This window comes from Hyposmocoma kahamanoa, unplaced genomic scaffold (genome assembly GCF_003589595.1).
Source record: "Hyposmocoma kahamanoa isolate Upper Pololo Valley unplaced genomic scaffold, ASM358959v1 204, whole genome shotgun sequence".
Classification (NCBI taxonomy): domain Eukaryota; kingdom Metazoa; phylum Arthropoda; class Insecta; order Lepidoptera; family Cosmopterigidae; genus Hyposmocoma; species Hyposmocoma kahamanoa.
The window spans coordinates 903,922-917,105 of record NW_020653728.1 but is presented as its reverse complement, the minus strand read 5'-3'; the positions used below and the strand labels follow the sequence as shown (position 1 = coordinate 917,105).

The window sequence follows — 13,184 nt, the reverse complement described above, 5'->3', positions numbered from 1 at the left end:
TCAAAGAACCTATTGCAATAAAACGGCAATTTCATACTTTAACCCCTAATACTTTATTGTATACAATAATATTATACAGGGTGGAAATTTGTAATGTCACCTGGAGGGAAAGTACTCTAAATACTAGAGATAGAAATTTTTGCTTAAAGGAAACTTTCCTTTATTTTTTGAAAGAAATAAAACTGCATTCACAGATTTTCGAAAATTTCTAGCAACACGCGGGAATCGAACTTCTCAGAGAAAAGTTTAAGGAGACTGGTATCATGACTGTGGCATCACAGTACATTTACTGAAATATTTCATATGCCCGTAAAAATATACATAATTTCAATAAGAAAGAAGATATCCATAATATTAACCTTAGAGCTAAGTCCAAACTCATGGTACCACTATTTCGTTTAACAAAGGTAAACAACTCTTTTATGGGGAACTGTATACGTTTTTACAATAGTAAGATTCCGGAGCATATATTAAGTTTATCATTTCCTAAGTTTAAAAACTACATTAAAAATATTTTGATCGAAAAATCATATTACAAAATTGAAGACTACGTGTTAGATAAAGATGTATGGAAAGACGACATGGCTCCAGAATCCACACAAATTTGATTCAAAGTGTATTCCATAGCATTTAAGTTTATTTGAAAAGAGCAATCCCTAGAGTTTCTTGCTCGTTCTTCTTAGGGAGGTCAGCGTAGTGAACAAGCAGTAGCTTAAATGTGACGCTTTCAAGTGTACATTTATTTTACCCATGGAATAAATAATCTTTGACTTTGACTTGGCCACCGTAATATTATTTAAAATTTTATTATAAATTTAGTATGAATTTTTTCATTTAAATTTGAAGAAAATATTCCACCTCTAAAAACGGCAAAAAGATGAGAAGTTATGGACATAGAACATGTCGTCACGTGCAGGAACGAATGTCATGTAACGAGAAGAGTGTTATGTATAAATGTGAGGGATATACAGGGGCAGGCCGAGGAAAAGATGGATGGGTTGTGTGAAAGATAACAAATGAATAAGGTGGACATAAAAATAAGGGAGACAGTTCATAAGGGAGAGTGGAAGAAAAATATATGTTGTGCCGACCCCGTCTAGCGTGGGATAAGGACAGGAAGATACCAAAAATGTTAGGATCTACCGTGTGATTTGATTGACCAACAAACTACCGGGCTTACCAAGCAACCTGGGAGACTCTTCTTTAGGGAGTTACCGCACAAACCGAAGCGAAATTACATTAAACCAATCATATAAGGCTTTCTTCTTCTACAAGTACCTCGCCATTAGAAGGTCAGCTGTCAGTTTTCTAAATATTTCTTTGTCCAGAGCTAGCTAGCGGAGGATGAGCGTCTCAGCATGCCACAGCAGCAGAGACGCTGTGGCAGCGCCCCTCAGATTTAAATCTCCATGTTACACCGTAACTGCCATGAACAGGCGCGTCGCTTACCACCAGGTGCACGATTACATCAAAAAATAAAGATATCGAATGGCTCCACTTCCTATTACAGATATCCAAACAATATCGATCAGTATTCTTTGATACCCCTGCCGAATGGCGTCCTCGAAAACCAAACGGCGGCATAGTCAATTGGCAGCTTAGATGACAGAACGGCTTCATGTGACTAGTGTAGTGATACGTGATCGGGTCAAACCAATTTCATTTCGATAAATGTGGTGATTACCTAGTGCCCAAATATAGAATAGAAAATGAAGTACCACCACTAGAAGCCGTTGTGTTTTTAAAGACGACAGCATGTGGGGGTGCTTGTAGTGCTATCGGTACACCAACTCTGGGTTCAGTTACATTTGTAACCAGCTGAATGTAACGGCAGTCGTCTCTTGTCTGAAATATGGGGTGTGTAGGTGATCTGCAGTGTATAATGAATTATGTAACGTCACTTTTCACAATATTTCACTGTTATTAAAGAAAAATTCACTGTCTTGTTCTTCATTTATTGGTGTTCTTCATGGTTTCTTCTAAAATTTGTTGGGGCGCCAGTGAAAAACTCAGGAAGCCTCTGTACAAATCTTTATATTCGTGTAATAGCCAGGGTTTCAATGGCGGCACCATTACACCGGGTTACAAACTATTGCAGCAAAATTTTTATCAATCTTTTGCTCCGACTGTTGTATTTTGTGTTTTGTATTATAACTTGGTAAAGAATCAAAAATAAGATTTTAGTAAATGGAATTTGGAATAGCTCCGACTGTTGTGGCGGTCGAGCTGGGAGTGTCGATGGAAAGAAACAAAATCAGAATGCGAGGTAAAATGGAACAATTTTAAATTTAAATATGAGTAGAAGAAGAAAAAACGATACGATACGAATGGAGAGAGGCGATATAAAAAGGTGGGATGATGGTATAAGAAGGTCACACCGTTACAAGCATATCAAGCGAAACATGGACCGATCTTGTTCCGTTGCTCTGGAGACGATATTCGAACCAAAGGTGTATAGTGTGATATTCTGTTGATTGTACAATAACAGAAAAATAGTTTCTCAACATTATGTCAATATCAATTATCGAGACAATGTAAAAATGCTTCTCATGTGACAACAAATGACAGTTTCATGGACAAAAAAAGAAAGCGGAACCCTTTGGTTAGCACATTTAGTACAGAGTTACTAACTTACAATGATATGAGTGATTTCGCTAGTGCCTATTTATTTATCGTTACTAATAATCGTTGTAACTGATAGTTAGTTTAAAGATTTTTAAATGTGGTTAACGTAGTACCATCTTCCGTCACACATAGTACGAGTTGGTGGTAATAGATATATGTAACGTGGACACTAAATGCAGGTATATTTAAATATAAAAATGGCAGTTAAATTTTTAAAACAAACACATAACCCTACTAAAGTGTACAGGCGGTGAAATAGATATGTTATTACGCGACAAGTTAAACTGAATAGAAGTTCACTAGAATCAGAGGTAATACTGGATCTTCCATTATGAAATTAGGATTTGTTTTTTTTAAATTTTAATATGTCTTGCTGTACCCTGAGTAGAAAACCAACTTCTGTTGCAAGGACCTGGGCCTTGTTAAACTTGGCCACAAACTCACCTTATGTTAAGCTACGTAGTGGTCAACGATGTTACGTGTTTGACTAGCTCTTAATTTGTAGACTTCGCAAAACACAGGTGCCCGCATTGTAATCCATTCTTATCCGCTCACGCAATGCGCTCCTCCTACCGCAAAATGGCGGCTATTTGGTTTCGTCAATTAGAAAAGCATTCAGTTTAAATACAAGTTTTTATAAATAAAAATTATTATTCTGCATTGCTAAATAAATACCCTCCGTACTACCAACAAAAACATCTCAAATAAAATGCAGTAATACACCGCAAATCCTCCACTTAAAAAGCACTAATGAAATTTTTGGTGTACTTGGATAAATTTGATAATATTCCGTTTGAGTGGTTCTAACGTTTACCATGAAATTACTCCTTAAAGTATAGTTTATAAACATTTATGTTCAGGGTAAACTTAAAAAACGCTACTTACGGTACGTTTTCAATAAATAAACACCGAAATCACCAGCCCAAACAATAACACACACGATTGTCATGACGTATTTTTGAAGTTGTTTATTTTTTTAAATGACAGACCCAGGCATTAAAAACTTTATGGTTTGCTAGAGTAGTTACCGAAATAGCAATTAATATTAGTTCTTTTGCCTGTTATAACTTCGATATCCGGATAAATCGGTATAAAATCATCACCGGCACCTCTAGGTGTGGTATGCGTCTACGGCTTCATGTATCGCGTGAGCGGCTAAGAAGGAATGGTGAAGGTGGAACTAAAATACAAAGTTACTGCGCACACTCTCTTTCCATCATTAGGGGGCTAGACGTAGGCCGAGGTTAGAAGCGTTACGCTTCCAAATTTATATGGCAAATGGCTATGAACTGGAATTCCTTGCCTGCATATGTCTGCATGAGCTTAAACGCTGTAACTTGGGTTTTTTCAAGGCGTGAGTGAATTATTTAGTGGTGTGCATGCTCCATCGTCGACTTCATCTTTACTTTCCATCAGGCGGATAGAGACTTCGATTCCATGAGAGAGTCTTCACCATTTAGTTTTTTGGTTTCCGCTCCACCGAGACAATTTATTTTCCTTTCCATGGACACAACAGATTGAATAACATGATAAAAATTTATTTCGGTTCCAGTTAATAACGTTTCCCCAATCGTAGATTCTCCAAGCCGTCTAACATTTTATTTCCAAAAGAATGTTTCCATGTAATTGACTCTACAGAAAGATGAAAAAACTCCAGCCAACGAGCAGTCCACACAAAAGCATCACGAAATTAAAAACGCATTCGCTTTTCATTCCGTTTCGGTGAAATTGTATATTTTTGTACCATATATGTTTTATATATGGATAGGGGTAGAGTTGGGTCATGGAATTTGTATATGCTGAGAGTCTGATCGTTTCGTTGCCGGGTTAGAATAAAGAAATATAGTAAAAGTTTATTTGCATTATTTAGGTATCACACGCTCATATGACAAAACTTATTACTTTGCGCCTATAATAAAGCCACAAGTTTTATTTATATAGTTAGTCGGAGTCAGGGACTGAGGTTCAAGAACCGGCAAAAATTAAGTGCCGTATCGAGTCATTAGCATATTTACAATAAATAATCTCAGTACAGAGTACTAAAAAAACCGACCTCAAAAGTACGAGGAATTACATGTAATTACCAAGTTTTATTAAAATCGGTTACCGGAAAGTGCGCAAACCCGGATTCATCCCCTAGTTCGTCGCTATACGGGACTTATCACAGGAGATAATAAAAATCGGTTCTCACTACTCAAAGTATATAGTATTGAGAGAGAAAAACGCCTCGAATTGGACAATAGCAAAATCAACCATTAAAATAATTGCTCCTTATAATAAAATTTAGGCGCTATTTATAAAAATGAATCGTCATGCGTGAACAGCCACCTTAGAGGTGGACGATTTTCTTCAAAATTAAATGGGACCACTATAGAGGTACCCTCTTTCCAACAAAAAAGACTCATGAAAATCGGTTTACAAATACCGGAGTTATCGCGTAACATACATACAAAAAAAAACATACAGTCGAATGGAGAACCTCCTCCGTTTTTTTTAAGTATATTAAAAAAAGGTTAATAAAGGTACAGTTTCGGAAAGGTAGTGGAATCTAGTGTTAATGAAAATGATGGAGCCCCAGCACTTTAAGCTACTTTTCAGGTTCCACCTTGATACATGGACATTCGCCTTCACAAGAATTATACATTTAAAATTTGTGAGACATGCTTAAAATTAATTTATTTTTCGATGGCAATAGGATCATTTTATTAATGATACTGAGTAATGGGACGAACAAGTCGTGCTCCTGATGGTAAACGACACGCCTGTCCATAACAGTTGCCGTGCCACTCTGAGCTTTAAATCGCAAAGATCTGAGGTGCACTGCCTCTGCGCCCATCACCCTGAGATGTAAGTTGAAAGTCTCATGTGCCTGTAATTTCACCATCACCCTTCAAAACCGAAACGCAGTAATGCTCACATTACTGCTTGGCGGCAGAAATAAGTAAAGTGGTAGTACTTCCCTGGATGAACTCTTTCACAAGGAGCTCTCCTGCTACTAAATTGATTTGCTATTGCAAGTAAAAGAACAATAAATAAGAGGTACAACGGCATTGAATCTTTAAACCACTATCTTGAAAAGTTGTTCCAATGCCCTTCGGATCTTTGCGATTTAAAGCTCTGAGTGGAACTGTCAAGGACAGGCGTGTCGCTTAACACCAGGCGCACGACTATTATCTATATATATTTTTATAATTTGTGATAGCCGAAACGAACCCGGAACAGAGTCGTTGGCATCAGGGACCACCTCGATAGTATACCATTTCAAACAAAAAAAATTTCAAAAACGGTCTACAATTGACGGAGAAATCTGAAGGTAAAATTTTCTAAAACATTCTGAAATAAATTATTTAGCTGGCGCGGTCTTTTTTTTACTTCTGACCGTATTCATTAACTTTGAGCTGTCTAGGCTTTCCAACTGCAGATCATTTGCGACTTTACTCGGCTTAGGTTGCCCAAGACATCGATTTCAATTCGCCTCGGTTTTTGATCATCATTTTCCAACCTTCTTGGTTTCATGTAGTTTATTTGGATTTTTAACCCTCGACGCAAAACGAGGAGTTATAAGTTTGAAGCTTTTGTTTTGGTAAGGGAGAGTTGGCGCTGGTATAGTTTGAATCTATTTATTTAAATCAGTCATCTGACGTGATCCTATGACATGATGGTGTTTGGCAGAATTGCCATATGAAAATAATAAGTGACGTGGACGACCAATGCTTAATAAACGAGCGCGGATTGACAAGTGAGGTTTCGGTGTAAGTTGCTTGGAAAGTGAACACGTAAGCGCGGCCGAATTTGCCGCGTGACATAATTTAAACTCCGCTTTAATTAACCTGATCCATCTTTTGTACGTTTACGTTGTACGTACGGCGTGTTGATTGCATTAGTGCAAGTTAATGTCTCAGCATAAACTTAAAAAAGACGAAGGTCATGGTAGTTAGCAGATCATAATATCTTACAACAAAAGTTCTAGTTGTATGATATCGAGTAGTCTAAAGAGTTTATTCTTACAAATACCTTGGCTGCATCGTAAACATCGTGTATATAACCAGAAATATAGACGAAATAAAGTGCCGTCCATCCCTGGCACTTCATCAGGTAAATGGGCCTTATATCACTTTTAAATATCAACTTTTGCTTGTACTGAACTCACAAATTTAGAAAACTGAAATGGTACAGCGCCAACAACTGACCTGTGTGTGTACGTCTTTTTACTTTCCAAAAATATTATGTATTTATTGTAATAAAGATTATATCCCTAACTATGGGGGAACTCAAAATACGAGTAAGTGCTTAGAAGCCTTTGACATGTGGGTCTACAGAAGAATTTTAAAAATATCGTTGACGGATAGAATATCCAATGAAAGAGTATTGCAGATAGGGTATAAGAAATTAGAGATCATGCGTACTGTCAAAAAACGCAAACTAGAGTACTTTGGTCATATAAGAATAAAAGCAGATTCAAACCAGCTAACAACCTGAGAAAAATAAAAAAAAGTACGTGGAATTACATATAATTACTAAGTTTTATTGAAACCGGTTACCGGAAAGTGCGCAAACCCGGATATCCCCTAGTTCGCCACTATACGGGACTTTACACAGGAGATAATAAAAATCGGTTCTCACTACTCAAAGTATATTGAGAGAAAAACGCCTTCAATTAAAGAATAGCAAAATCAACCATTAAAATAAATGCTCATTATACTAAAATTTAAGCGCTATTTATTATAAAAATGAATCTTCATACGTGAACAGCCACCCTTAGAGGTGGATGATTTTGGTTCACAAATACCGAAGTTATCGCGTAACATACATACAAAAAAAACATAGAGTCGAATTGAAAACCTTCTCCTTGTTTGAAGTCGGTTAAAAAATATTTTAAAAACAAAATTCCATTTATACAAACACATGCAAAATTAAATTAAATTACCTTATTCAATTCATTTATTCATTACTTAGGTAATTAAATTACTAGTCCACGTTACTCACGCCACCTGGGTGATGTCGTCCCTCCAGTGTCGACGCGCCCGCCCTCGCGGCCTACGGTTCAGTCGTGGGTACCAGTGAAGCACCCTCTCGCTCCATCTGCTGTCGGCAGGCCTGGTTAGATGTCCAGCCCATCGCTATTTCAGACGACAAGCCATTTTTGCCGCGTCTATTATCTTTGATTATCTTCGATATCGGCACCAGTTATTCTGTCTTTTATTTTTATGCCTAACATGTTTCTTTCCACAGCTCTCTGGACGACTTGGATTTTGTATATTATTTGTTTTGTTATCGGCCACGTTTGACAGCTATAGAGCAAAGTACGTGTCACGATTGAGTCCATTGCTTTCTTTTTAAGGTCATGTAATGGTCATACAATGCGTAATGATAAATACGACCTCCGACTTCGACAAATTATGCAAGGGAAAATACAGGGAAAACGACCACCTGGCAGAACGCGTACTTCGTGGCTTGAGAATCTCCGGACATGGTTCAACCTGAGCACAAGATCCTTGTTCCATGCAGCAGTGTTTAAAATACAGATAACCCTAATTATAGTCGACCTCCGGTAGGAGATGATACCTCAAGAAGAAGATCTTTTGTACTTTCGAACTAATTACTGTGAAAAATGGACAAAACAATTAATTGCAATCAACTGACGTTATTATTTCTACGCGGCTGAAAGAATTGATAACGAAGAATGAATAAGCCAATTATCAAATAATTCTTGACTAAATCAGCGACGAGGGCGTCTCCCTCAACCTCTTCCTTACGGACATATTTAAAGAATGTAAAGGCCTAGTTTCGCATATTGAACATGGAAGCATACGCTACGTGCGAATTGAAAGGACATCTATAGTACAAATTCCTAGCCGCCGTTTGTTAACCGGGTCGGATTAGGTTACGTATCATTTGGGATACAAAAGCATTTTGTTATAGCAGGTTATAGCGATAAAAAACAATTCGTATCATTTAAGATACAAAAGTATTTTGTTGTAGAGATAAAAAAACAAAATGTGTCATTTAGGATACAAAAGTATTTTGTTGTAAAAATTAGAAACAAAACATGTTTTACGGGATACAAAACATTTTGTCGTAGCGATAAAAAAATTATGTATCATTTACGATACAAAAGTATTTTGTTGTTGCGATAAAAAAACAATACGTGTCATTTAAAGTGACACGTATTTAACTGCCTCTGTGGCCGGATGCTTACCATTCTGCCATGCAGAGGTCCCGGGTTGGAAGCTATATTTGTATGGCCTACATTTATTTTTCTCGTGACTTTAGGTGTAATTTGTGATTATCTATTTTGTATCCAGGGCACATGATACAGGAATTCCCTAGTACCGGGCTATGAGTGTGTGCGTTATTATTATTATTATTTGGGATACAAAAGCATTTTGTTGTAGCGATTAAAAACAATGCATACCGTTTAGGTTAAAAAAAACAATATACAGTATTTAGGATACAAAAATATTTTGTTGTAGTGATAATAATATAATGCGTTAGCCGAGAATCGAACTCTGATCAACGGCTTGGAAGGTAACTTTGCTAAAGCCGGATTTGTATTTGTCTGACGTGTCGTGTGGTGTCGCGGCAGAACGGTATCGGTTTCATACATTTATTAGTGTGTCGCAATTTGACGTGACGTGAAAACCGATTCCGTTCTGACGCGTCACGACATGACACGTCAGACAAATGTAAATTCGGCTCCATTACACCACTAGCGCCTGTGGCGCAGACATATCCTGTTCACATCGCAATCATGTATTGTTTATTAGATAAAGATTCATTTCCATCTAAAAGTAAAGACAAATCAAATAAAATCAGCTTTAAAACGAAACTAGCAACTCTTAATGTAATTAATTAAACAAGACGTCATCTAAAAAGGTCCTCCTTTAGTATAAATGCTTGTCACGCCAGAGACGCCACTCGTAATTTCAGGATAAGTCTTCTGGTTTAATTATTTTGCTTTAGCAAATATAAAAGTTCTTTGCTTGCGGTTTTCTATTAGATACAATTTGGAATACAAATGTAGAAGCGAAACTCTTCGTGGGAATCCGGGTAATATCCACAACATAGGGGTGGAACCCCCGTCTAGTCTCTCGATAATGGAAAGGGCAAGGCGGAATCAGATATTAAGTTTAAGAGATAGGTGACAATAAGTTTACAATTTATAAAGGCTATAGAGCGTCTCTATGAATGTCATAAAATGACATAATAAATGTCGTAGAATGACATAATAAATGTCTTAGAATGACATAATAAATGCGATCATAGGGTGGAGCTCAAGTGTCGGATAGAACAAGCGCGTAACGCATTTCTAAAGTTGAGCCATCTACTCTGCAATCGATCCTTGAAGATTTGTACCTGGGGGCCTACCATAACCTTATCAAAAACAATCTTATTTCAATGTAAGCTTAGAGTAAGCTTATTGTAATATTACTCATATTCGTACCATAACGAATCTATCAACTAAGTAATGTATTATTGCAAAAGTGATTGAAAGAACAAATGATCTCCCAATATTCTCTATTCCTTACTAAAAATAGGAACGAGATAACGCTATGTGAACTGTATAATGCCATATCTTTCTTTTTTGATGTTCCGAATCGTCTTATTATAGTATAATGTTTAAGATTTACCGTTATTCACATTCAGACTATTTTCATTGTGAAGAAAAGAAAAGTATGTAATAATAAAATCTATTAAAATTACGTTGTTTTCAATAATTATTCCCCATTTGCATGAAGAAAAATAAATAAAACAAGCTGAGTCTTGATAGTCACGTTGTGAGTTCGGAGCTATAGTCTAGTGTCAACTGTTAGTTTCGCCAAGGAGCATATAGATGGCGCCGTTACAGTTTTACGAAATAAACATGGCGTATTTTTATTTAGAAAAATTATTTACTGTGTTCTATTAAACAAAAAATAGACAAAATATTGAAGAGATATATGTATGTAAATAACTAAGGTCAAATTAAATTTTAATCATTAGAAATCAACATTAGGACAATAAAACTGAAATAGTACATTATGATACAAGTGTGCTAAGTTGGTCATTACACACGAGGCGTTATTACTCGCGCGAGCCGCAGGCGAGCGCGATAAGAAAGCCGAGAGTGTAATGATCAAAGCACACGTGTTTCATACGACGTTTTTCAACACATTTGCGAGGAAAATGAAACAAACTTGAGTAAAATGGAAATGAAAAATAGCTTTATTTGGCATTAATTATACAGATACACTGAATACTATATTAAGCTCACGTTAATGTAAATAATATTATTCTATTCTATACTATATCTATCAATAGCAATTAATTAAGAGTCTCCAAAGCCTATCAAAGTCATTGTATCTTGATTTTATCAAAAATGTAGTTATTTAAATTTAATTATTAAAACAATTGTTAAATGTACAATTTTCAAAATGGTAACGTGCAGTTTTGTTAGGCATTTGAACCGTCTGTGTGATATTATTTGTTACTATTTCATTATTGTCTTCTTGCGTAAAAGTCGGTGATACGGGTTCATTGTGTACAAATATGGATGAAAGTGGTGGTGGTTCATTTAAAGACTCAGAAATAGACAACCTAGGTAACAAATAACTTGTATCACGGGAGGTGGATGGCTGCGGTTCAGGACACATCTTCTTAACCTGGGGCTCCAGATTTATAGCGTGGGTTATTTGAGTACATATGTTGGACTTATTTCGAACTGAATCTTCAACATAAGACTCAGCAACTGTGCTAGATCGCCAGCCACCATGACGCTTTAAAGTAAGCAAATCAGCTCCCGAGTCAGCTAGCAATGTAGCTGATGTTCTTCGGAAACTATGCCCAGTGTATAAATCCGGGTCGGGTAGATTTAAAAACTTGGCAATTTCTTTAGGCATTGCACCAAATTTATTAATGCCTATTGGCTGAGCCACGCATCTACCCTTCTGGTAGTTTTGAAAAAACCGATCGGATTTTGCCTTATCTGTCCTAAGCGCTTCGTACTTTTTTACTATGTCGTAAAATGGACCGTGAATGGCAAACGATCTCGGTACCTTATTTTTAGTGTTGTTAATTTTAATCACAAGCATTTGGCCATGAGTTTCTACGTCTTTTGCCGTTACTTCGCTTAGTTCTTGGCGTCTACACGCGCCAGTGACACCAAATATCATTGCAACCTGTAAAGAAATTAAAAATATAGGTATTTTCGCAAATATAATACAAGAAAAATGAAAACATAAAAAAATTAAGGTTTAATACGATCAACTGACCTTTGTTGCTAAATACTGATAATCGGGGGCTTCTTTTAAAAACTTTTCGACGTCAGTTGGCGAAAGTACCTTCGATTTTCTTGCAACATACCCATCAGAGCGTCTCTTTAAAAATGCCGTCAGATTTGAATAGTTTTTTATGTCTATGTTATTCTTGTTCTTTACTGTGGTCTTTAACATAGAATAAATGCACCAGAGCGAGCTGGGCTTAAACCTATTCGCCAGTTCATTAAAATAGGCAAGAAAAACATTTTCTGAAAACGAAGACGCTTTTTTGTTGGTTTTCCATTGTATAAAAGTTTCATATGCAGCCATGTATTTTTCTCTGGATTTCGAAGGTAATAAACTGTCACTTGCGTTTTGTGCCTCTGTGAGGATTTCGGGCGGTGTTAAATCCATCAAAATGTTTTCTTCCGTGCTTGAGCAGGACATTTTAAACACCTAGGTAATTATCTAACACACAGCGTATATAAATGTTTCGAACGTATCAATGGAAATTGGCGCGCAGAGTTATTTTTTCTGCGCCGCGGCGCGGATATGCGCGCGCAGGTGCTTCGGCAATAATGAGACTTAGGTGAAATTCCTAAACAGCCAATGCGAAATAATATAAATATGTCCTTATTTCACTCAAATTCGTGTAAAATATTATCCAAAATAAGTAATTTTATTCAATTAAAGTTTTATAGGTGTATATTGTGTACGTTTTTCTATATTTATCACATCAAATAAGAAATATAAATTTATTAATAAAAATATTATTTGTAAGGTAAGACTACACAACCGTATTAAACAGAAATAATAAAAAAAACTGTGACCCTGTTTGTTTGGGATTACTGTCATTGTAATTTGAATCGTATAATATGTAGGTTAGAGCTGTTTTTTTAATAGACCAAGTTAATTTCAAAGACATAACCCGGATAATTTAAGAATGCATAGTTTTAATACATAGGCCTTGTTGTGAGATACATCTTAATCCGGTTAAGCCTATACTTATTACACACACGTTTTGTAATATAATTACAAACGCGTGTTCAATAGCTAGGTTTATGAGCCTAAAAGCGATACAATAAGAAGCCCGTTACGAGCAAATGTGTTGAAAATAATATTGTTTCCATTGCATCCGTGTAACTATTTTAAGATTGCTAAATTTGACATAAGAGCAATATTACTTTAATGTCAAAGTCGCGTCATGGTACGAACTGAGTGAACGAATAATCACAAAGCTGCCAAAAAGTCAATGTAGGGTTAAAGTAATATTGTTTTATCAGGTTGCGGTAGGCCCCCAGGGCGCGTTTGGCACGTTGTTAC

General features: G+C 36.3%; 1 protein-coding gene across 1 annotated transcript in view; it reads right to left on the bottom strand.

Annotated features, from left to right (window-relative positions):
• The window catches only part of LOC113227245, a 13,144-nt gene extending 1,092 nt beyond the window's left edge, over positions 1 to 12,052 (bottom strand). The window contains exons 1-2 of the mRNA XM_026460139.1: positions 11,877 to 12,052; positions 11,097 to 11,783 (exon numbers count right to left, since the gene is read on the bottom strand). Coding sequence (XP_026315924.1) covers positions 11,097 to 11,777 — 681 coding nt within the window. The 5' untranslated portion in view covers positions 11,778 to 11,783; positions 11,877 to 12,052. The remainder of the gene's footprint in view (positions 1 to 11,096; positions 11,784 to 11,876) is intronic.
• Positions 12,053 to 13,184: the final 1,132 nt, after the last annotated feature.